This window comes from Micromys minutus (assembly GCF_963924665.1).
Source record: "Micromys minutus genome assembly, chromosome: 23".
Lineage (NCBI taxonomy): Eukaryota > Metazoa > Chordata > Mammalia > Rodentia > Muridae > Micromys > Micromys minutus.
Window position 1 is genome coordinate 30,735,085 of NC_137958.1, and position 22,026 is coordinate 30,757,110.

The following is a 22,026-nucleotide window of genomic DNA, read 5'->3' on the forward strand; positions in this document are numbered from 1 at the left end:
TCCACGTCCTCAAAAAGAATGGAACCAATTTAAGAAGCCCTGTAGCCACGTCCCTCCCTTCTCGGCTCCCTCCCCTGCGCCCCCGCAGTCTCCTCCCAGAACTGAGGCTGGGGCCCCTGGCCCCAGCCCTCCCATTGGTGCAGACGTTTTTGGAGGCACCCTCCGGCTGGGGAAACTTTTCCCATATAAATAGGGCAGGTCTGGGCTTTATTATTTTAGCACCACGGCAGCGGGAGGTTTCGACTGAGTTGGAGGGAACGGTCAAGATTGCATGCCTGCGCCCGCCAGGTGATACCTCCGCTGGTGACCCAGGGGCTCTGCGACACAAGGAGTCTGCATGTCTAAGTGGTAGACATGCTCAGCTTTGTGGATACGCGGACTCTGTTGCTGCTTGCAGTAACTTCGTGCCTAGCAACATGTCAATGTAAGTGTCTTCTGCTTGTTTGGGGGAGATGGAGGAGAGAGGCTGGAGAGGTGGGCACCCTGCTCTCCTTAGAAGGAAACTTCAGCCTTCACTCCACATACAGCGTGTGAGGTCGCTCTCTGATCTGTGGGGGGAAAACACTCGGGTTCATGAGATACAAGGAAATACGGAAGCCTTGACCAAGAGTTGGGGAAGTTTTTTTTTCTTTCTTTCTTTCTTTCTTTCTTAAATCAGGACGGTTAGTCTGGTTCCCAGGTTGGTAAAGTCCACAAGGAGGCAAAGAATGTTGCCTCCAGGTATAAACCCGACTGACAGGATGAAGGAGTCAGAGGGCTCCACTCCCCAGAATTATGCTCGTGATCACCTTGTGAAACTTGAGGCCTAGTTTAGAAAGTCCTTTAATAGAACAATACAAAACTCTCCGGACTCCATTTTCTTGTGGGCGGCAGAGTTGGTCTGGATGACGTTGACGAAGAGAATGATGAAAATGCTCCCCCTGGAGGGGGTAAAGTGCAAGAACAGGGGCCAGGCCCAAAGCGCATGAATTCCAGTTAGAGACCTACCAGGTCCATAGAGTGATTTACATTTCTGGACCCTGTGTAAAGAACCCAGCCGATGTATCCTGAGAAGCGGGCTGCTTCGGCTTCTGCTTTTACCTTCTGAATAGTTAAAGCAGCATCCCAATCCATCACCTGCTCATGGAGAGAGTAACTTTTAAAGTTCCCACCTGTAATCAGACACCAAAACAACAAATGTGAGAAATATCAACCTTGCCCTGAGATTGAAGAGCCTGGAATTCTCCCCATGAGTCTCTTATTCGTTTGCCGTGTGGCTTCAAATCAATTGGGCCTTTTTCTAAAGTGTGGCGAACAACGTAAGTGTGCCAGACTCAAGGCCATTGTCCATTTCTAGGTTGTAGAACTAGACTTCCCTGACGAAAGAATGAAGAAAACCGATTGGGTCTCATCTGAAAATGGCTGCCTAATTTAACTAGACAAAGATGTTGTCTTGATGAGGGTTATGGAGGGCGTGGCCACCCCCCAGCCCTTCAGAAGCTGTCCCCAGCCACATGCCTAATTTCTAATGTGTTCTATGTTCCCTTCATCGACTTGTACGTACTCCCCAAGGATACGAAGAAGTGATTGCACTGTACAAATTAATGTTACAAGTTAACTTTCTATAAAACCAGAGTTAAAGAGAAATAGAGTAGACCCAGGGAAGTAGAGACTTGAAGGTCAACATACATTCTCTTCAGCATCCAAGCACTGTGTAGAATAGAGGTTATCCAACACACATTGTTCGAAATGGCTCACAAACTGAGTAACTAAAAGGCAAGTCTCCAAATCCTGGAAGGCATCTCTTAATTCAGACAAACTGTTCTTCCTCCAGTGAACACAGTCAACGAAACACACCATTGATCTAATTTAACAGTGATCTTCATCACTTGCCCTTAAGTGTGAATGCAACACGTGCTCCACTATTCTGAGTGGTGACCATCGCGACAGATGTTCTCCTTCCAAAGGACACGCATTGTGACCACCAAATCCAAGCAATTTTTAGGGGTGAATCATCCTGGAGCAAATCTGACCGCAATTATAGACCACATTATCCTTTAATTATTATAGTAGAGGCATGAAACTCAGCCTCTAAAGTCTTGGGGTAATTGTGACAAATATGAAGCAGGCCTTCTTAGGGGACCAATGGAATGCCCGTTAGTCAAATGACCTTACCAAACTATTTATAGCAAAAATCAGACTCCTGAACCATTTACTTCCATGTATGCAAATCAGACCTGGAAAAGGGCTAAAGTTACTTCACTGTTTGGTGAAAAACAAGCTCTGCTTAAGGGTGCATGATCTCCCAAATTCTTATGCATAATTTTTTCATCGGTCAATTGGTGAGAGCCAGTGACTCACCTTTGCTACTTTGCTGAGCACTTGAGATGTCCTCCAGAAACAGTCATGTTTCACCGCATTTTAAAAATAGTAAATAATTAGCTATGTAATTTTAAAATATATTTACATATTAAAACTGTAAACAGGTCACCTGCTGATTTCGGCTATGTTTTTTTTTACCTGAATAATTTGGAAGTTATTAGAATATTCTAAAGGGGAAACAGAGTTGGTAAATGAACGGTGTGAACCTGAGTATCATTTGTGAATCACTGTTATTGATGTATACAATGATACCCATTGATGAAATGATACCAATAACTATTTCCTCATTCTCTCCTTTTCTCAACAGCTTTACAAGCGGTGAGTAAAACTACTTTTGGAAGAAATAAGATGCTTGTACTTTGCTTTGATCACAGCAGTGTCCTTTCTGGGGAGGGCAGTTGGCCAGTTAGGCTTCCCAAGGAAATTGGGACGGGGTATAGTAGTAGTCCAAAACTTCTGGCTTCTACTGAAAGGACCCACCCCATTTTCTGAAGTAGGTGGTGCTAAGTGAGGCTGGCCTCATAAAACACCCATAGGAAAGAGAGAGCAAATGGGTCAGTTAAATGTTTGGGTTTTAGCACAAGGTGCTGATTTTGAGAGATTTTAATAATTTACTAGAATCCATTTGCAACGAATGGTGAATGAATTCTTAGCTCATGGATTAAACTTACAACATAGTTACAGATAAGTATATACATTTGGTTTGCAGATAATATTGCTTATTGGTAAAATCTTACATTTTACTTCAAAGTATTAGATTAAGATAATAGGAAAAAACGATTCAGTTATATCTATAGATATATTTGTATATAATATCAAAATAAAGCCATTTTAATATATAGATGTGTATATATTTCTCATAATGATTATTTTTCTTTTCTTTTCTAGGAATCTGTACGAAAGGTAAGAGGTTATGTTTCTCCATAAATATCTGAAGTTACCAGAATAATTTTAGTTTGACAAAATCTAATGTGAACTACAAGAAGGAAATATTTTGTCAAGATTTTACCCATACAAATATGAATAAAATTATACTATAATTTTACCAACCTATAAAACAGTGTACTATTAATGTTTGATGTAACAAAGGTTTATTATCTTCCAAAATCATTTCTAATTATATTTGTGTTATACAGATTAATTATTTACATATTAAAAGACTTTCTAAATATCCGTTTATATTCTTATAAGGGATGCATATTATATTAATTATGGATAGTAAATCCAAGTTTATTTTTGAGGGCTGACTCTATAAATGTGCTGTAAAGATGTAATAAATGGTTTTTATCTGTAGCTATCATCTTATTAAAAGTATAATGAATAGTATTAGTTTGAGCACAAAAACTATAGCATCCTCAAGTCCTGCAGCTTGAGAAGAAAAAAAAATTACACACAGTTTCAACAAAATCAATACTCTGTCTTCTATTGCCTTGTACCAGTCTTCTGGCTGCTGTTTAATAATATTTTAGTCAGATCAGTCTTAACAACTAATTATCTTCAAAATTGGTTTGCTTGTTCAGCATCAATTACTTAGATGTAGCTCTTTGCCTTTTTTGTCTTTCGTTAGGGCCCCACTGGAGACAGAGGACCACGTGGACAAAGGGTATGTGATTTCTAGACCATTCAAGGACTTTGGCCCATATTTAAATAACTACATATTAGAAGCTACAGAAGACTGACAATGTGTAAGATTATTTTGTATTCAGATAATTACACTACCTTTTAAGTAAATAATGTCCCGAAGAAGAGGTAAATGAGCATTATTATATATAGTCAATATCCCTTTTCAGTCACAATTACTCTTTCATGAAAAGAAACACGATTGCAGGCAGCCACATTCTTTGCAGGGTCTTTCTTCCTTTGTTTTAGTTTGGCCTGCCCAACACAGGTGTAATGGAAATGTGTCCCTTGCCGCAGAATCCTCTTTGTCACGTGTTTTGTTTCCTTGGAAAAAAAGAAAATCTTTGTATAGATTGAAAATAATTGTGAAGCAGTAACATGCTTCTTTATCTTCATCCATACATGTTACACACTAGGTTGCTAGTCTATTTGCTATGTTCCTGCTACATTTCACTGATGTATATCACTAACCTAACTGGTTTTTTGCGTGATTTGCATTATATAATAAATAACTGCGCTGTGTATTCTACTCAATGTATTAGTCGTATAATTGTATTTTTTAATTATCCTAACCACACGGATAGTTAACGATCTAACCGGTTAGGTCACTCCTCACACATCACTACCGAGACAATTGAACACCCTTACCAAAGTCAGGAGCCAGCTTCAATGTGCATAGTGTCCTTGTAAAGTTCAGCGAATCAGCTCCGTCATGAATTAATACTCAGGGTCTACACTGGCTTAGCTACAATTTGTTATCTGCACACATCAGGCCTTAAATACCCTCCTAAATTAAGCCTGTATCACAGGTGCATGTCAATCAGTGACAGATATAGCATATTATGTTCCTAGCCTTTCACAGCAACAAGTCTAAAAAACTGACCTTAGCATGTGTGTTCTTGGGTCTCTTTCCACATGCTATACAGGGTTCCACAAAGCAGCTCTAGCCCTGTCCTAATACCTCCCTTTTTCTTATAACAGGGCCCAGCAGGTCCCCGAGGCAGAGATGGTGTTGACGGTATCCCTGGTCCTCCTGGTCCCCCTGGTGCCCCTGGTCCTCCTGGTCCCCCTGCCTCTCCTGGTCTTGGTGGGGTAAGATGTCTTACATATTCTTAACTTAGATCTGACTTTAGTGTCTTGCTCTGTTGGAAAAAAAATACTCACTGTGAAACTTAATTTTAGCAGCTAAGGAGAAGACTTCTATTTGGAAATTAGAAATCAGTATTTCATTTCTTTAGTTTCTTCGTTTAGGGTTCTGCCTTGCCTCTCTTCTTTAGGGCCTTGTCAATTACAGGCCTAGTCTCTGTGTTCACAGAAGGTAGCTGCAGCCTTCAATGCCATTATTTAATTTGGGGATTTAATATCTTTTATCATTTCAGCACAAATAAGAGGTGTTGCATTATTAAAGAGTTTGATTAGATTAAATCACATAAGTGAAGCCCCTGGTCTTAAGCAATTTCACAAACATCCGACCCTCTCTATTCTCCTTGGCGTGGAGACTGCTGAACCAACATTCAAAGCAGTTTTAGGTTTAATTTGCTTGAAACTAAATTGAGAAAAGTACATTTCCCTTTTTCATTAATATCTTCTTTTAGCTTTATGTCTTTGACAATGGCAGGGGTGCCAATGGCCTCACTGCAGGAAGAAAAACATATTTGCCTAATTGGTTAGCACTATGAATCAGATTCCTAATTCTAATACCCAACTTTATGCTGTAAAATAAGACCTTTCTCTCCTAAAGATCCTATTATGATTGCTTATCTACTGAGTGTATTAAAAGCACCTTCTTTAATACAGTTACTACTCGAAGAGAGATCTTTAACAGGGAAGTTATTACTGTGAACTATTTTTTTAAAAGTTTAATCTTCTAAGGGGCATTTTCATTTCCCTATAACCTGAAAATTCTTTATGTCCCTTTTTGGAAACTCCAGCCAGAACAAAGAAGTATCTTAGTGACTTGTGGGTGAGCGCAGAAGTTGCTTATACAGCATGTTCTCCTGGGCTCTGTTGTACTTGTGAGGGTTCTGAGAGACTGTAAAGGTATAGAGAGCCATCTTCCCTCAGTCTAGAGGTAGTTGATCTGTGCATAGGAACAGATTTCTCAAGGCAGATAAGTCTGAAGAATAAGGAGGGGGACCCAGCACTGAATTCTAAGTCATTTCTATTGAAACTCGGCTCTCTTTTAAATTGTATCAGGGAATTAATCAATTAATTAAAATATTAAATAGTATCAGGAAATTAATTAACTGATTGGTTGAAAGAAGAATGGGAGATGTAAGTGTATGACCATTGACCTATATGCTGCGGTGTGTTTTATTCTCTCCAGAACTTCGCGGCTCAGTATTCAGACAAAGGAGTTTCACCTGGCCCTGGACCAATGGTATGCTTGTCTCCTATTATCCTAGAGGGGGAAAAAAAGCAGCTTCTGTAAGGCGATTTCTGTTAACCCCCACAATCCTAATTAAGTTAACATTACATGGTTAGGTCAAATGAAAAACAACTCCTTTTTTTACATTCCAATAAATATCAAAACTGGAGTCCAGGTTAGGAGTTTCAATTTCCTCTACAAACATGCCTCATAAAAAGAAGGTTCGATATTTATGTCCGAACAATAATCCCTGAAAATACAGACCATAACTCGAGCAGATGAATTTAACTCAAGCAAATTAACATCTATGCCTTTCTCTATGTCTTTCCACATTCCTTAAAGTATGAAGCAGCACTGGGAAACACAAGAATTTCCATTGCTCACTCAACCTGTTGGACAGGACCAAGAACTTCTAGTTCAGCCTCTTCCTTCATCACGTAATAGAAGAGTCTGGGGCTTTATTTTTCCCCCACCCCCAAATCACTCAAGTGGTTCATGTATTTAGTCCTTGAACAGAATACTTTCTCAGTCACAGAATTTACCAGGTGCCCCCAACAGGTTTAGAACTACACTGGATTTACCCAACTAGCTGCAAATGACAGCAGTTCTGAGTCACCTTCAGGGACCTGACGATCTAAGGAATGTTTCTTTTCTCTCCGTGCTAATGAAAATTCCTTTTCTTGTCTATTTATTAAAAGCCAGTAGAAAAGAGAAGGAGTCAAATTTATCATTTGTGTCACTCAGCACACATCCTGCCATTTGGGTGACAATTTATAAAGCTTCCCTGTGTATCAGGACGATGCTCTGACTCACAAATGAAGCTTCTCCCAAACATTACTGAGATGTGATAAAGAGGAAAGACATAATTATAAAAAATGCACCATAGTTTATAGAAAAGGATGAAAATGTCCCAGAAGTAAAAACATTAGATTGATAAGCACTGCACACATTTAATACACATGCACACAATTTGGTGGTTCTAATTATCTGCTTCCAAAGGCATTTATCTGATAGTTACCATGGTCTTTAAACACAACTTTTACCTGGGCTCTGTATCATTGCTCTATCTGCATGGGACATTATTCTGAAGCTAATGGGCCGAGGTAAACTAATATACTGTAAGGGCAAGACAATATTTTCTGTAAATTAAAACTCTCACTTGTAAAATAATGTAGCTTTAATTGATGATTTCCAATTTCCTGATTTTTTTTCCTGGTAATTTAAAACGTTCATATCTGAAGTGAAAAATTGAAGCCGTCCTTCGGCTTTGTTTATCTTAGACATTTGAAATGAGTTGTTTCTGCTAATGCCAGACATTACTCAGATGAAAAGTAGAATCCATTTCTCAAGAAGAGGCAAAGTGGAAAATAAACTAGGAGTAGATGTCATTTTATTTTAAACATTAAAATGATGGGCATACATCTGAGAAATTAGTATGGATTTCAGATTCCCCTGTCTTTGAAACTTCTTTCTGGGGATTATCAGAAAAAGTATTCACTTTAAAATATCAGTGAAATATAATTTAAGCTTGAACATCTATCCACATCCGTAGACAGATATAAGGAACAGATATGTGTTTAACAAAGAGAGAAGATGAGCAACAATAAAGTGTTAAATAATTTCCCATGTTGAAAAATCAATAACTAAAAAACCCCATAGGGTTCTTTTCTGAATTAATCAGAGTTCATCTCACAGTCTTCACAAAATAAAATATCCTTTATGTAAATGAAGTTGTTGCAAATATGGGGAAAGATGAATAAATATAATTAAAAATTCATGATGTCAAAGAAAATTATACATAATGGATACCTAAAAAATATTTTTATTGAAAAGTGACATCCTCTTTTAACATTGAAGCCATTTCTAAAACAAAATAGATAGTTCTCATAATTAAAATAATGTGCTTTTTAAATAAAATATGTAGTGTCTCACTATAGTTATTTAATAAAGTGGATAGGCTCAAAAGCAGAATCCTCATGGTTGATGTATTATAAGCAAATTACTCAAGGCCTGTGCATGCGGTGTTTCTAGCTGCCTGAGATATGGACCCAGCAGATGAGCTTACACAAGCTTTGATCACCACAGAGCAAAACAAAACTCCACTTAGCTCAAAAACTCACAGCATTCTGTTTTACTTCCCATCTGTGTTGCGCTAAGAAGAAGAAAGAAAAACTCCTGTCGTTTGTGTTATGTTTTCAATATCCGATGATAGATTCCTCCAATCGGTTGCTTCGATGATAATTTATTTCTCCTTCACCCCTCATTACATCCACTTTCACCGCACATTTTCATCCGTCATCGGCCTGAAAAGAGCTTTTAGGTTATAATAAACCTCCTTTTAATCATTAAGAAGGGTTTTTGATCCTTTCCAATTTATGGCCCAGTTGCAATTAAAACAAAAACAAAGACTATTTCTTAGCTACATATGAGACAGAGAGGTGACCCATGGCAAAGGGAATCCGACTGAAATTCTTTGTCAGCCATTCAGTGTTCTGTTCTTGTGCAAAAAGCGGTTCTCTTCATTGCCTTAGAACAATCTCCAGATGCCCAATTTTGCACATCTGGAGGAACTTAGGACTTCCCCCATACAGTTCTCATTGAGTTCAGAAGGTTTGTTTGGGAAAAACAGAAGAACTGAAGGTCGGGAGAGGGTACAGAAAATGTGGGTTCTAAAATACTTCCTGGTTGTGGGGGTGACATTTGTGCATCTGTCCATCCAAAAATTCCAGGGGCTCAGTGACATCTCTAACTCCAGTCTATCCAGTCCAGCTTATGAGTCTCCCAACAAGGACATGACTTCTTGGTGTTAACTATGTGCATTTCTTTATAGGGCTTAATGGGACCTAGAGGCCCTCCTGGTGCTGTTGGTGCCCCTGTAAGTATCAAAATCTTATAGTCACTCTTATATAAAAGGAGAGCATTAAACACAACTCTCATGCTCTGAGGATGTTGGTGGAAGGCAAAGGACTCGTCTAATGTTCTGAACTTGACTCCAGAACATCCAGATAAATCAATAAATGTTCCTTCTCCTCTACCTTAGGGCCCTCAAGGTTTCCAAGGACCTGCTGGTGAGCCTGGTGAACCTGGTCAAACGGTGAGAACATTTTCTCTCTGTTTAACAAAAGAGAAAGTCTCTGAAGGGGGGCGTTGTGAACACAGTCTTAACCTCAATGCATCTCGCATTCCTACAGGGTCCCGCAGGTTCCCGTGGTCCAGCTGGCCCTCCTGGCAAGGCTGGTGAGGATGTAAGTGTTTACTTCCAAGCTCTCCTAAAACACCTTTTACATATTCCCTCCACAACAGGAGTATCTAGAGCCAAATAAGTTCCAAACCAAATACTCAATATGCCTGAGTCTCCCCATATGGGAAATACTACGTTACTGAAATACTAATTAACTTGCTTATGCTCAAGAGACAAGATTGTTAATTAAACATGTATTCCAGCCCACATAATTATGCATACCTTTCTCTCCTGATGGCTTACTAAGTGAAGGATGACCCCTGGCTGCTTTCCTGTTTTAGGGTCACCCTGGAAAACCTGGAAGACCTGGGGAAAGAGGAGTCGTTGGACCACAGGTAAGATTGTTGACAACAGAATGTGGTCCTGTATTAGTTATGAGCATGCCTCTGATGGTGGCTCGGATGTCACTCACACCGGTGACATTGCCTGAAGGCATCTGACAAGGGAAAGAAGCAAAGGAAGAATGCACAGATTTCACTGATGCTCATAACATAATGGCTATGACAGCAGCCTGTGACTAACCAAACCATGTTTTCTATAAACGCCGCCATCTTACTTATTCATATCATAGCTGTTCTCTTGTGGCTCTAGGTTTTAAAAACACAACATCTTTTGATCCCAAACTTGAGTTTTGAGGAGTATTGGTTTGGAAAGAGGAAAACATGGTGTTTTGACTTCCAAGGAAAACTTCCTTACCTTGCTCTGGTTCCCCTCTCTCCCTAGGGTGCTCGTGGTTTCCCTGGAACCCCTGGGCTCCCTGGCTTCAAAGGCGTTCGGGTGAGTGACTTCTTCATCTAAATAAGAGGAAAAAGGCTGGTGATGGGGATGGTAAGAACTCACGTGTATTTAAATTCCTGGGTGAGGCATCCTAGCTTTTGTGTCTTGGAATTTTGAAAATGCTGAAAATTAAAGTGGAGCCAACACTCATGAAAAACTGAGGTTAATATGCAAGCACTATGTAGATTATAGATTATGTATAGATTATGTAAATCTTTAAGTACTTAGAACTATCGAAAACCAGAACAGCATTAGGGTGAGAGGAATGTAAGGAAGCTTGTCCAGCACCCTTTCCTTCTGACCTGCGTAAAGGCGAAATGATTGGGGTGGTAGTGGAACCAGCTTAACTGAGTTAGAACACTTGGTTGCAGTCTTCTTCAGCAACCATGGGATCCTCCTAGAAGATGTAATAATTGCAAAGATGGAGGTTCTGGTCTGACTGAGATGACAACATGACAGCATTTTTAAAAGTGCCCATTGCCTTTCAGGGACACAGTGGTCCGGATGGATTGAAAGGACAGCCTGGTGCACAGGGCGTAAAGGTAAATACTGAGTTTGGAACGCTGTTTGTAACCAGGACATTTAGATCTTCCATTGCTATCAAAAAGGCTATTTTACTGAAGGCAAACCCACATTTCAAAAAGGATCTTGTCTTTTCATCCAGCCTTCAAACCCCTCAATGGTGGAAGAGTGAGATCCTAAGACCAATTATTAATGTTGATTTACCTTAATGTAAATACTCAAGTGGAAAATAATGTTAAAATATCCTTCCTCCACCTCCTTTCCTCCTCTTACAATGTCATTAAATCTCTGTAGCCAAAATAAAAGTAAATAAACATATAACCAAATATTAGGACAAAGTGTGCTACTTTACAGCTCCTTTAAATCCTTCTTTGCCTTGCACTAATTGGATAGGTACACTCATGTCACAATGCACTTTTCAACCTCTTTCCTATGACTTAACTGTGCATACTCAAAAAATTTTTAATTAGGTAGTTAAAGTCTCAGAAGTGTATTATCTCTTGGCTAGCCTCTTCTCTGACGGTGTTTCTAAGTATAAAATGTTCTCTTTCCTATTAAGGAGATAATGTGATATTAATGTGAATGCCAATGTAATTACAAATTAGTAAGTAACAAACGCAGGCGGGACCAGAGATGGGCATGAATATGGAGACTCTGATCTAACTTCCCATCTGCCACACAAATAAACAAGACCAAGTCCAGTCTCCCGTGAGCCCTGGTATTGTAGCTTAGATCACAGATCTCAATTTCGTAAAATTTTAGAGCTAACGGGCACTTTGTAGGTCCCATCTCACACCACTCAGTCTTAAAATGCATTCCTCACGCAGTCTCAAGACTAGCGCTAGAGCTCAGTGGTTGAGTGCTTGCTAAGTAAGCATCTCCTCAGCATCTCTCCCTAAACTAGAATGCCTTGAAGGAACGTGTTTTTATATCCCCCCAAAATAGAAAGGGAACCACCAATACCTAGCTCTCGGAATAAGAAACAAACCTGATGGCCCTAAAAGCTCACATGATGCCTTGACATTCCATTCATCTTAAAAAAAAAAATAAGTAACACTAGTCATTCAGATAACTCTGAAGATGGTAATTTTTGTTGCCCTGGAGAAACATGTATCATTTGTTTCTTTTTTAAAATAATATTCCTAATCTATGGAGTTATTCCAAAATGTCTAAAATATAAAGAGAAAATTGGAGAGAGGGGCAGTTAAATAATCACATCTTTTTAGTACCTTAGCCTTTGGCATATTTAAATAAAACTCTTATCATGTTTTTTTAAAAAAAAACATATGTGTCTGAAATTATTGAGAAATAGTCTGTAAGTATAAAAACATGTTTAAAATGTACAAAAAGCTCAAACTGACACAATAGAGTAAAATTGTACAATCAGAAAAATAAAATATAATAATCATCTATAATATAATGAACAGAGACTCCATTTTTCTTCTGCATATAGGGTGAACCCGGTGCCCCCGGAGAGAATGGAACCCCAGGTCAAGCAGTGAGTATTGGTCAATTCACTACAAACCCGAATGCACATTTTTAGCATCCTGAAACTTTCTTTAGAGTCTTTGATAATTGCCATTTCCCTTGGCATTAGACTCTTGATACTTTTCTCATACCTCTGCGTATTCACCTTTGACCTAGTGTTAGAACAAGAGCTGTATTCCTAGTGAACTTCTACATGTGTTAAAAATTGGACAAAGTGCTGCCTGTGACTCTTTTAAGATCAGCATTCTGAACTTTATTAACAATATTTCTGCTTCTAGGGTGCCCGAGGGCTTCCTGGTGAAAGAGGACGTGTCGGAGCTCCTGGTCCAGCTGTAAGATGCCCAGTTTTTTCTTCCCTTTAAATCGCTTTAAAACACTGTCTAATGGGAGTTGCTTGATGTCCACCTGACTGTCCGCCTTTCCTTCCTTCATAGGGTGCCCGTGGCAGTGATGGAAGTGTTGGCCCCGTTGGCCCTGCTGTAAGTTCTGACACTGGGGAGAAGAAAGGGGTTTAGACTGTGGAGCAGTGGCTATCTCTGTTAACTCTTAGGAAAGGACAATGTTTTGGACACTTTTGCCAAATGTTTCCCTGGGGTCTTTGGAAGTTTCCCTCTCTAAGTAGCACAGCTATTGTCTAGAGTTACTGATGCGTGGAATAAAACTCGTCCTATGTCAGAAACCTTACACGTCGTTCCTTGATCGACCTTTGTGCTTGTTTTCCTAATCGGTTTCTGCGGAAATTTCTTACATCTGCTGCTTTGATTTCAGGGTCCCATTGGGTCTGCTGGACCTCCTGGTTTCCCAGGTGCTCCTGGTCCCAAGGTAAAAAGCATTGTTTGCTATCACAGCCTCGGTAAATCCTTTAGTCCCACCTGAAATTTCAGTACTGTTTGCAGGGAGAAAGGCAACCAGCAGGGCAATTCCCTTAATTAACCCCACCCTTTAAAATAAGGATGGAAGTGTTTTCTCTATGTTTGCGGTAAATCTCTCTGTACGCTACGTATGGATACAGCCTTGGCCTAGGGACTGATTCCCTGGAGAACCTATAGGATGTGTGCTTCCCGAGCTCGCTGGGCTGAGTAGGAACCACTCCCCCAGAGACCAAACCACAGCAACTTTAGAGATGCTAGAATGTCAGATCTAGGTTCGCAAATTAGAAAGGCAAGCCCAAACTTTGTGATGATAAGCCAGAGAAGCTAAATGGTTGCTCTTCTGACAGAATTCCTTAAAAGTCGGTGCTATGGTCAATAACCGAGTGTGCTGTCTGGTTACGTAGCGCTGATTCCCTACCCTGTGACTTCTGTTCTCAGGGTGAACTTGGACCTGTTGGTAACCCCGGCCCTGCTGGTCCTGCCGGTCCCCGTGGTGAAGTGGGTCTTCCGGGTCTTTCTGGCCCCGTTGGACCTCCTGTAAGTAGTCATTGACGTAAGACAGTTGAGGGGAAAGACCAAAGATGGGCTCAGAGAAGGTAAGAAATATTCTCATTCAGAGAGTTTTTCCTTTTCCTTTCCCTCATAGGGCAACCCTGGAGCCAATGGCCTCACTGGAGCCAAGGGTGCTACTGTAAGTAGCCGCTATGGGCTGGTTGCTGATGCTCAAAGAAGGCGGTCTCTGCAACCTGCTTCCTCCTGAGAGACCTTTCATTTTCCCTTCCCACAGGGACTGCCTGGTGTTGCTGGGGCCCCTGGGCTCCCCGGCCCCCGCGGTATTCCCGGCCCCGTGGGTGCCGCTGGTGCTACTGGAGCCAGAGGACTTGTTGTAAGTGGCCACCGCCATAACGTATTTTATCTGTATTTTACCTTGACTTTTCCTTGCAAGATTTCCTGTCTTCCTTCTGCGGTGTTGGGCAAACGTTTATATTCCCTATACAGCTGCATTATGAGCCTGTATAGTCCCGCCTCTGGGCGTGCACACAAGCTTTTGTTTTTCCTTAGCAGCTTGTGAAAAAAAAATAGATGAGGTAAACTGAGTCTTACCCTTTCACCAATACCATTTTAGAGACCTTGAGTTTAAACTACCCAAGAGACCTGTCTGCTGGAGAATCTTGACACATTTCTGTCATCTGACCCGTTTCCTTTGGCTCTTAGGGCGAACCTGGTCCCGCTGGTTCCAAAGGAGAAACCGGCAACAAGGGTGAGCCTGTAAGTAGTTTCACAATCCCAATTGTGTTAACTTACCCTTGTCAATTTTCAATCCAATGTCAATAACTAGATGTGATATAAAAATATTTCCTACTCTTTTTCTTCTTCTTCTTCTTCTTCTTTTTAAAATAAAAACAGGGATCTGCTGGAGCCCAAGGTCCTCCTGGTCCCAGCGGTGAAGAAGGAAAGAGAGGGTCCCCTGGAGAACCTGGATCTGCTGGTCCTTCTGGACCTCCAGGGCTTAGAGTAAGTTCTGAATACTTTAGACACAGAAGACCATGATGCCACCCCTTGGCTGGGAACCGGTCAGCATTTCTGTGTGTGTATCCTTGATGAAAGAGCATCTGCCTTCCATCTGTTTTATTAGATTAAGCGACTCTCTATTTGGTATGTTCTTAAATTGGTCTAGAAACAATGTTGACCTTTTTCTTTTTTTTTCTGGATGCTCATCTGTGCGTTCCCTTGGCATTTTGATGAAGTGTTTTGGCTTTGATGGGCACCGATACCTTCCCCTGTCTTTGGAACCTCTACCCAATGGGGATCTAAAGGTTTCTCTAATCCCCTGCTGTCTCCTGCCCTTTTCTACAGGGCAGCCCTGGTTCTCGTGGTCTTCCTGGAGCTGATGGCCGAGCTGGTGTGATGGTAAGTCGACCATCACTTACTTCCCAGGAAGGACCTCGGTAATGCTGGTGCTGGACGTGTCCTCATCCTCCTTACTTGGTCCCTTTCCTATGAACAGGGCCCTCCTGGCAATCGTGGTTCCAGTGGTCCTGCTGGAGCCCGAGGTCCTAATGGAGATGCTGGTCGCCCTGGGGAACCTGGTCTCATGGGACCCAGAGTAAGTTTGAGAGGAGTCCTCATAAAGTCTTGCCTGTTACTGGTGCCTTCTTTAAAGGACCGCTTAACACTGAGGGGCCAACAAAAACATCTAAAGTAAGTTTCTTAGTAAACTTGCTGATGTTTGCCTTTTCAACCCAACTTTATCGGAACCCCATCGAAGGTTCCATGCATTGGGCTAGTTCATAGGTGTACCCTGTAGTACTTGAATTAATGACTAGGAGGGCTTTGGAAAATTGTATTTATTTTAGACTATCCAAATTAGTTTGGCTCTCTCCTCAGCATGTCTTTCTTAAGTCATGAGATTTATATAAGGTATTCATGGTATGTATTAAGTCTATACATTATTTGTTTATTAGATTCATAACTGAAACCATTTTTCCAGCAATTGTAAAGCACTATAACGCATTCAGCCACATACCAGCTATAGAGGACTGACCTTTTGAGTCAGAGATACTCAAATCCATAGCAATGGAGTCATTTTTTTCTTCCATTATCTCTTATGGGAGAATATCATCTGTAATTTTATACCATAAACAAGTAATAGGGGACACCAAATATAGCAATAAAAAAATCCACCTTGAAAATTGCTTACCAAATTTTTTCCTTCCTATCATGGAGCAAATAGCATGATACATTTTGTCCATACAATAAATAGGTTGTGTTACAGTTTCTTCTGATACCTATAAATGAGTCAGTTGCAAAAAAAAGATAAATACAAAGGATCGTGTGCGCACACAGGTGCTTGCACTCGCACACAAGCACACACACACACACACACACACACACACACCCCACAAAAGAAAGATTTCAGACTTCTTTTCATACTTTCAAACAAGGCTGCTAGCTCTAATGAATCCCCCTCAGCAGCAAACAAAAAGTGAGAAAAGAAGGCTGTGTGAGATTTCAATTAATTTGAGCCTTGAGTGTAGGAGCTAACGTACCAATATGAAAGGGCCCTCATTTGTTTTACAGGGTCTTCCTGGGTCTCCTGGAAATGTTGGCCCATCTGGCAAAGAAGGGCCAATGGTAAGTATTGCTCATTTTCCATTACATTTTCAAGAATGCTATTGCACCCTCTTCAAGTCTATTTCTGAGGCTTATTTATACATGAATACATTGAAAATAAATATCAGCCACCCCGACATCATCTGGGAACAGAAGGTAATAGATTGTAATTATGGAGTCTAAATGGATGCAGGGCTGAAATCGGGGAAGGGATAAGAAAGCCAGGACTGGGAAAATTGAAGCAGGTGACAAGGGGACAGAAAAGGAAGGGAGAGGGACAGATTGCATGCATGTGAGATTGCGCTGTCTGTCTGTGTACTGACATCCTATTTAGAACAGGGGGAAAGAGTCATAATTTATTGACAGTTTATATGGGAAGCTTTGTGCATACAGAAAACTATCATGTTTTTTATCATTTGGCAAAATCCTTATCCTGATAGCTGGAAACCATGGGGACAGGGAATAAACTTGAAACTCTGGTTTCAGGGTCTCCCTGGCATTGATGGAAGACCTGGCCCAATTGGCCCAGCTGGACCAAGAGGTGAAGCTGGCAACATCGGATTCCCTGGACCCAAAGGCCCCTCTGTAAGAATCATGACCCTCCACCCCCTCTCGATACCTATATGCTAATCTCTGCCACAGTCAAGTATTTCTCTCCTGCTCCTCAGCACAGTTTACCTCAAATCAGGTTCTGTCATCATAAGAAAGCTGCAGAGCATCTATTCCTTTAAGGCCTTACCTGCATTGTGACATTACACCCTGCTGGAAACCTACCTGAGTTACACCCCTCATCTACAAACAGAATCCTTTTGTACAGAGCTTCACTCGCGGGTTATGCCTTGAATAAGAAACTCAAAGTGGAGAAATCGCAGTAGATTGTGCAAACAAGCAACAAAATCAACATTTCAAAACTGTCACAGGAAATTGGATGTAGAATATGTCTCTTACATAGTTTCCCCTTCCCTGACCTCCCTCCAATCGCTCCATTGTATCTGCCCTTACTTTGTTACCTCTTGGTATCATGGCTTCTTTTTCTTTAATATGTGTGTGGGGTTTTCAAAGTTTTTAATAACTTTTTTCAATGTTTGTACAATACATACTCTTTTAACAGGGTGATCCTGGCAAACCTGGTGAGAAAGGCCATCCTGGTCTTGCTGGCGCTCGGGTAGGTGTTAACTTCTACAGAGAAATTTCTCTAAAAATGTACCTTCTTTGAGCCTTCTTCATTTGTGGTATCACCATTTACTTTCCAAAGCGGCGTCCTAACGGCTCTCTTACCATGATGAAATGGCTTTATTTTGAAGTACATGAGAAAGATACTGAGCTATAACTAATCAGCACGAAGATATCCAAAGATGCAGATGCATCTGGTCCCTTATTCTATTCCTGTTATGAGTAAGAATATATGAATATGTGCTAGTATTCTCCTGTCTGCAAACCTCCCCTCAACTACATCAGCAGTAAACAGGCAGCATTTAGAACTTGGTGAAACTCACAGTGAGTTTCTTTCATTCTAAAGCGGTGAGCTTGTTTTGAGGAATTAGCATCCAGGGTGCTTTGAAGCTCCTCAGGCTACCTGACCTGTATATAACCACGGGCCTCTCTATTCTATTAATCATTTAGGGAGCTCCAGGTCCCGACGGCAACAATGGTGCTCAGGGTCCTCCTGGACCCCAGGTTAGTATTTATTTCCCCTGCCCTCTTCCAAAGCAGCATAAGCTTAGTTCTTCAGAGCAGCCATCTTTCCACAGTTAAGACCGTAAATTGATATCACCACCACCTCCGCTGTCACTGACATCAATTCTTTCTCACTTCCTTCTACGAGACTGTTGTTTGTGTTTTTGTTTTTAAATTAACCTCTGGCTTCCTACATATGTGGCAACTAACAATGTAATAGAAATACTTTGGTTTTTTATTTGTTTGTTTGTTTGTTTTTTTGTTTTTATGCCATCTTTATAGGTAGGCTAAAACACATAGACAAATAGCTAGTTTTTCCTTCACAAAACTGGATGCACGAATTTGGCTTTGGAGTCAACAACAACACATGATGTCATGATGTCAAGGGGGCAGTCACTAACGTCTATTGCTATCTCTTCTGTCACTCCCAGGGTGTTCAAGGTGGCAAAGGTGAACAAGGTCCTGCTGGTCCTCCAGGCTTCCAGGTAAGCCAGCAAGCAAGACTGATTTCACCACACCATTCCTATCCAACCCACGGTAACACCGCCAGTACCCCCAGCACTCCCAGTATTCTCAGCTTCCCCAGCGCTACCAGCACCACCAATACCCCCAGCACCAGCAGCAGCACTACCACCCAAAGCATGGCTTCAGAACTCAAGCAAAAGGCACAGTCGTCAAAGGAGCTGTTTCCAGAGTTACTTAATAACACATAACAATGTTCATGATGCTGTTTCTTCTGTGTGCCCCAATTATTAGCAGCTCCCCTGAATACAGCCATAAGATTGAAATTTTCCTATCTCTTCATCTAGGGTCTCCCTGGTCCCTCAGGTGCTACTGGAGAAGTTGGCAAGCCAGGAGAAAGGGTTAGTAGGAAGACCTGACTAAATCTAATAATTTCCTCCTTTATAAATGACCTATTGCCATGTAATTACAATACAAAAATGTCATATTTCACACACTAATGATAGCAGTCTACCTTGTTGGTATTGAACAAAATAATGAAACATCTTATTTATATTTTGTTCAAATTGCCTTATTTTGTGGATTGACAGAAACATCACAATAGAAAGCAAAACCTATTGACTGCTTCACGTAATAGCCTTACTTTTTGTTTTGTTCTTTGCTATATTAAAATACAAATTATTTCCTTCTCCATAGTGAGAAACATAAATGTGCCGATTTTCAATCAAACCAGAGCCTGGAGGGGAAAAAATTGCTTTTAATGTTTTTCTTGGCATTCAGACATGACGCTGCTATCCACAGTCAGAGCCCGGGTTCTGAGTCATTTTCTCTAATTGTGATGAATGCGCCTCAATTTAGTTACATTCTGTAGCCTCGGCTCCTTTGTCAACAGTGGGCCACATTAAAGAGACAGCTGGTCAGTAATAAAAGAGATACACACGGGTATACAATTAACTAGGTAACATACAGGATATGATAATTCCTATTAAGAAGGCAGTGGTTATATAGCTAAGATGTGCAAGGCCTTGTTGTGTCTGGGACCCTCATGACATTATCAGAGAAGAGAGGCTGCTTTGTCAGTTTTATAAAAGACAGCAAGCCAAAGAATGCCTAATTTTCTGATACCGTGTCTGGCACAGACACATCTTTGATAGCAACATTAGTCTCATTTTGAATCTTTTTATAAAGCCAAGGTTTTGTTGTACACCCTAGCCCGTACATCAAAGCATTTATGTGAGTAGAGCCCGGACAGCTTTATTTTCTAAATCGGACTATGTTGGATACCTTAAGCATGAGTAACTGTTGCGACTACACACAGATTCCATGATGTGTTTACTGTTGTGTTTTTACCTAGGGTCTTCCTGGTGAATTCGGTCTCCCTGGTCCTGCCGGTCCAAGAGTAAGTGCCACCTAGTTAAATTTCACTAACACTTGATGTGTTTTTAAAAGAAGGAGTGCTTGCCCCTCACACCGCTGGTCACCTTCCTTAAAAATTAGCTTTTAACCTCTTCCATAGACATCACTGGGTTTCTAAGTTAATAGTAAAAAAATTTCTGGTTAGGTGATTATATTTGCTATTCAATAGCCTTCCGGTTCAAGAAACATAAATGAACAAATGTATGTGTTATAGTAAATAATTTATATAAACAAATGTGATGTCATTGTTGGCTTTGAGCCAAGTAAGTTAATACCTAATATCTGAGGTGAATATTTACAGAATGTGTCTCTATTAAGAATCTGAAGCAAAATTCAGATTTCAGAGTCTGGTTTTATGAAGGAGTAACTGCACCTTGTCTATGCACTTTAGCATAGCTACAAAGACTTGTTTTAAATCAAGGCATTCCATTATGTTAGTTACCACATACCTAGGAAGCCAGAGTTCCGTAGAACAAAGTTAGAGCAAGGACCTTTGATATAATTGCAGCGTCGAACTCTCGGCCATAAAATGTAATGTGGTGGTGAGATTTAGTGGCAAATTTGGAGGTATTCAGCTAAACAGACACAATGAATACACATGTACACACGTGCACGCACGCACACACACACACACACACACACACAACCTCTGTTGAATACCCTTTTATGTCATTACTACACGAGGTTGTAAAGAGAGCAATAATGTGACAATACAGTCCTAGCCTCTCACGACATAGTTGTTCAACTAAAACTCCACTGTCTACCCTTTGACTACGAAGTGTGTCTGGCATCTGACTTGGCCCGTGGCACAGAAAAGTCCATCCTCTCGAAAGTAAAGAAATTCCAAAGGTTGAATATAGTGTTTCCAGAGCAACAGACTGTGGAATGGCAGTCCCAGCGTGTTAGAAGCATATGACCACTTAGCAATTTTCTCTGGCCTTCCCTCCAGTACACCAGGAGGGAAATGAGAGATGAAAAATGCATGCTAATCCCTCGAAACTGTGGTAGAACTCGACCTAAACCTCTAAGCACGTAAGGCTGTGTCAGGATGTGTCTGACTTCTAATTGCTGCCTTGTAGGGAGAACGTGGTCCCCCAGGTGAAAGCGGAGCTGCTGGTCCTTCTGGTCCTATTGGAAGCCGAGGTCCCTCTGGAGCCCCAGGGCCTGATGGAAACAAGGTAAAACTATTATTTATAGATCAAGGGAAAGGGCCCATGTGTTCTAAAATAAATAGATTCAATGGAAGAATGACCATTTTTTAAAGTTCTTATTTATTTCCAATTGTGTGGTGATTTCTACCTCGGTAATAAACAATATGATTCCTGTGAATAGAACTATTTCAAAAAGTAATTTGAAGGAGTTAAATCTTTGTCTAAATGCCAAGAATGAATTAGTATGGTTTTGCCTTTTTTTTTTTTTTTTTTTTTTTTTTTTTTTCTTGATAACACTGTTCGTGCTTTTGTTGAAATCTAGAGCTAGAAAGTAGTTTTTTGTTGTATCAACATTCAACCCCATACAGTCAAATTGTAAAAATAGTCTAGCTTTTAATAGTAGAATTTATAATGATATAATGATTTAAAGTAACTAAATACTACATTTACCCCAATGACACAAGTCTAAAAGCTTGTGTTCCAAAGTAGATTTCTACTTTGGGGTTTTCTTGTTTTTTGTTTTTTGAGTTTTTTTTCTTTTCTTTTCTTTTTTTTTTTTTTTTTGAAAGATAAGATTACAGCTCTCTGAAAATCAAGCAACTTATATGAGTCCCAATTCTGGCCTTCAGAGGGCAACAAATGTAAAGACTGGGTTTAAAAAAGATATTTCATTATGTGGATGGTATTAGAGGTGGTAGTGAAAACATCATAAGAAGGAAGAGAAGAAAGAAATATGATGACATTTGGTGGGGCTTTTAAAGGGATCCATTCATCTCACTGGCTAGCCAACAGGTTTTACGTGTGGAGAATTGTGAGGCTTAATATAAAAATGGAACCTACATTCTCCACTCTTATGGAGACAATCATCTCCCAAGTTGATGAGGTCTCTTTCTATGTCACTTGCCTGGGCTAAGAGACTCATCATTGAAGAGGTTTGTGGGCAAACATTTTCCAATC

General features: G+C 40.5%; 1 protein-coding gene across 1 annotated transcript in view; it reads left to right on the top strand.

The window, feature by feature from the left end:
• Positions 1-236: 236 nt before the first annotated feature.
• The window catches only part of COL1A2 (collagen type I alpha 2 chain), a 35,157-nt gene continuing 13,367 nt past the window's right edge, over positions 237-22,026 (top strand). Inside the window, exons 1-29 of the mRNA XM_080936573.1 lie at positions 237-474; positions 3,929-3,964; positions 4,963-5,073; positions 6,308-6,361; positions 9,180-9,224; positions 9,390-9,443; positions 9,541-9,594; positions 9,872-9,925; positions 10,314-10,367; positions 10,856-10,909; positions 12,343-12,387; positions 12,656-12,709; positions 12,812-12,856; positions 13,146-13,199; positions 13,688-13,786; positions 13,896-13,940; positions 14,037-14,135; positions 14,465-14,518; positions 14,657-14,764; positions 15,107-15,160; positions 15,258-15,356; positions 16,331-16,384; positions 16,850-16,948; positions 17,475-17,528; positions 17,987-18,040; positions 18,472-18,525; positions 18,850-18,903; positions 19,857-19,901; positions 20,998-21,096. Of these exons, the coding sequence (XP_080792699.1) occupies positions 355-474; positions 3,929-3,964; positions 4,963-5,073; positions 6,308-6,361; positions 9,180-9,224; positions 9,390-9,443; positions 9,541-9,594; positions 9,872-9,925; positions 10,314-10,367; positions 10,856-10,909; positions 12,343-12,387; positions 12,656-12,709; positions 12,812-12,856; positions 13,146-13,199; positions 13,688-13,786; positions 13,896-13,940; positions 14,037-14,135; positions 14,465-14,518; positions 14,657-14,764; positions 15,107-15,160; positions 15,258-15,356; positions 16,331-16,384; positions 16,850-16,948; positions 17,475-17,528; positions 17,987-18,040; positions 18,472-18,525; positions 18,850-18,903; positions 19,857-19,901; positions 20,998-21,096 (1,905 nt within the window). The 5' untranslated portion in view covers positions 237-354. The remainder of the gene's footprint in view (positions 475-3,928; positions 3,965-4,962; positions 5,074-6,307; positions 6,362-9,179; positions 9,225-9,389; positions 9,444-9,540; positions 9,595-9,871; positions 9,926-10,313; positions 10,368-10,855; positions 10,910-12,342; positions 12,388-12,655; positions 12,710-12,811; positions 12,857-13,145; positions 13,200-13,687; positions 13,787-13,895; positions 13,941-14,036; positions 14,136-14,464; positions 14,519-14,656; positions 14,765-15,106; positions 15,161-15,257; positions 15,357-16,330; positions 16,385-16,849; positions 16,949-17,474; positions 17,529-17,986; positions 18,041-18,471; positions 18,526-18,849; positions 18,904-19,856; positions 19,902-20,997; positions 21,097-22,026) is intronic.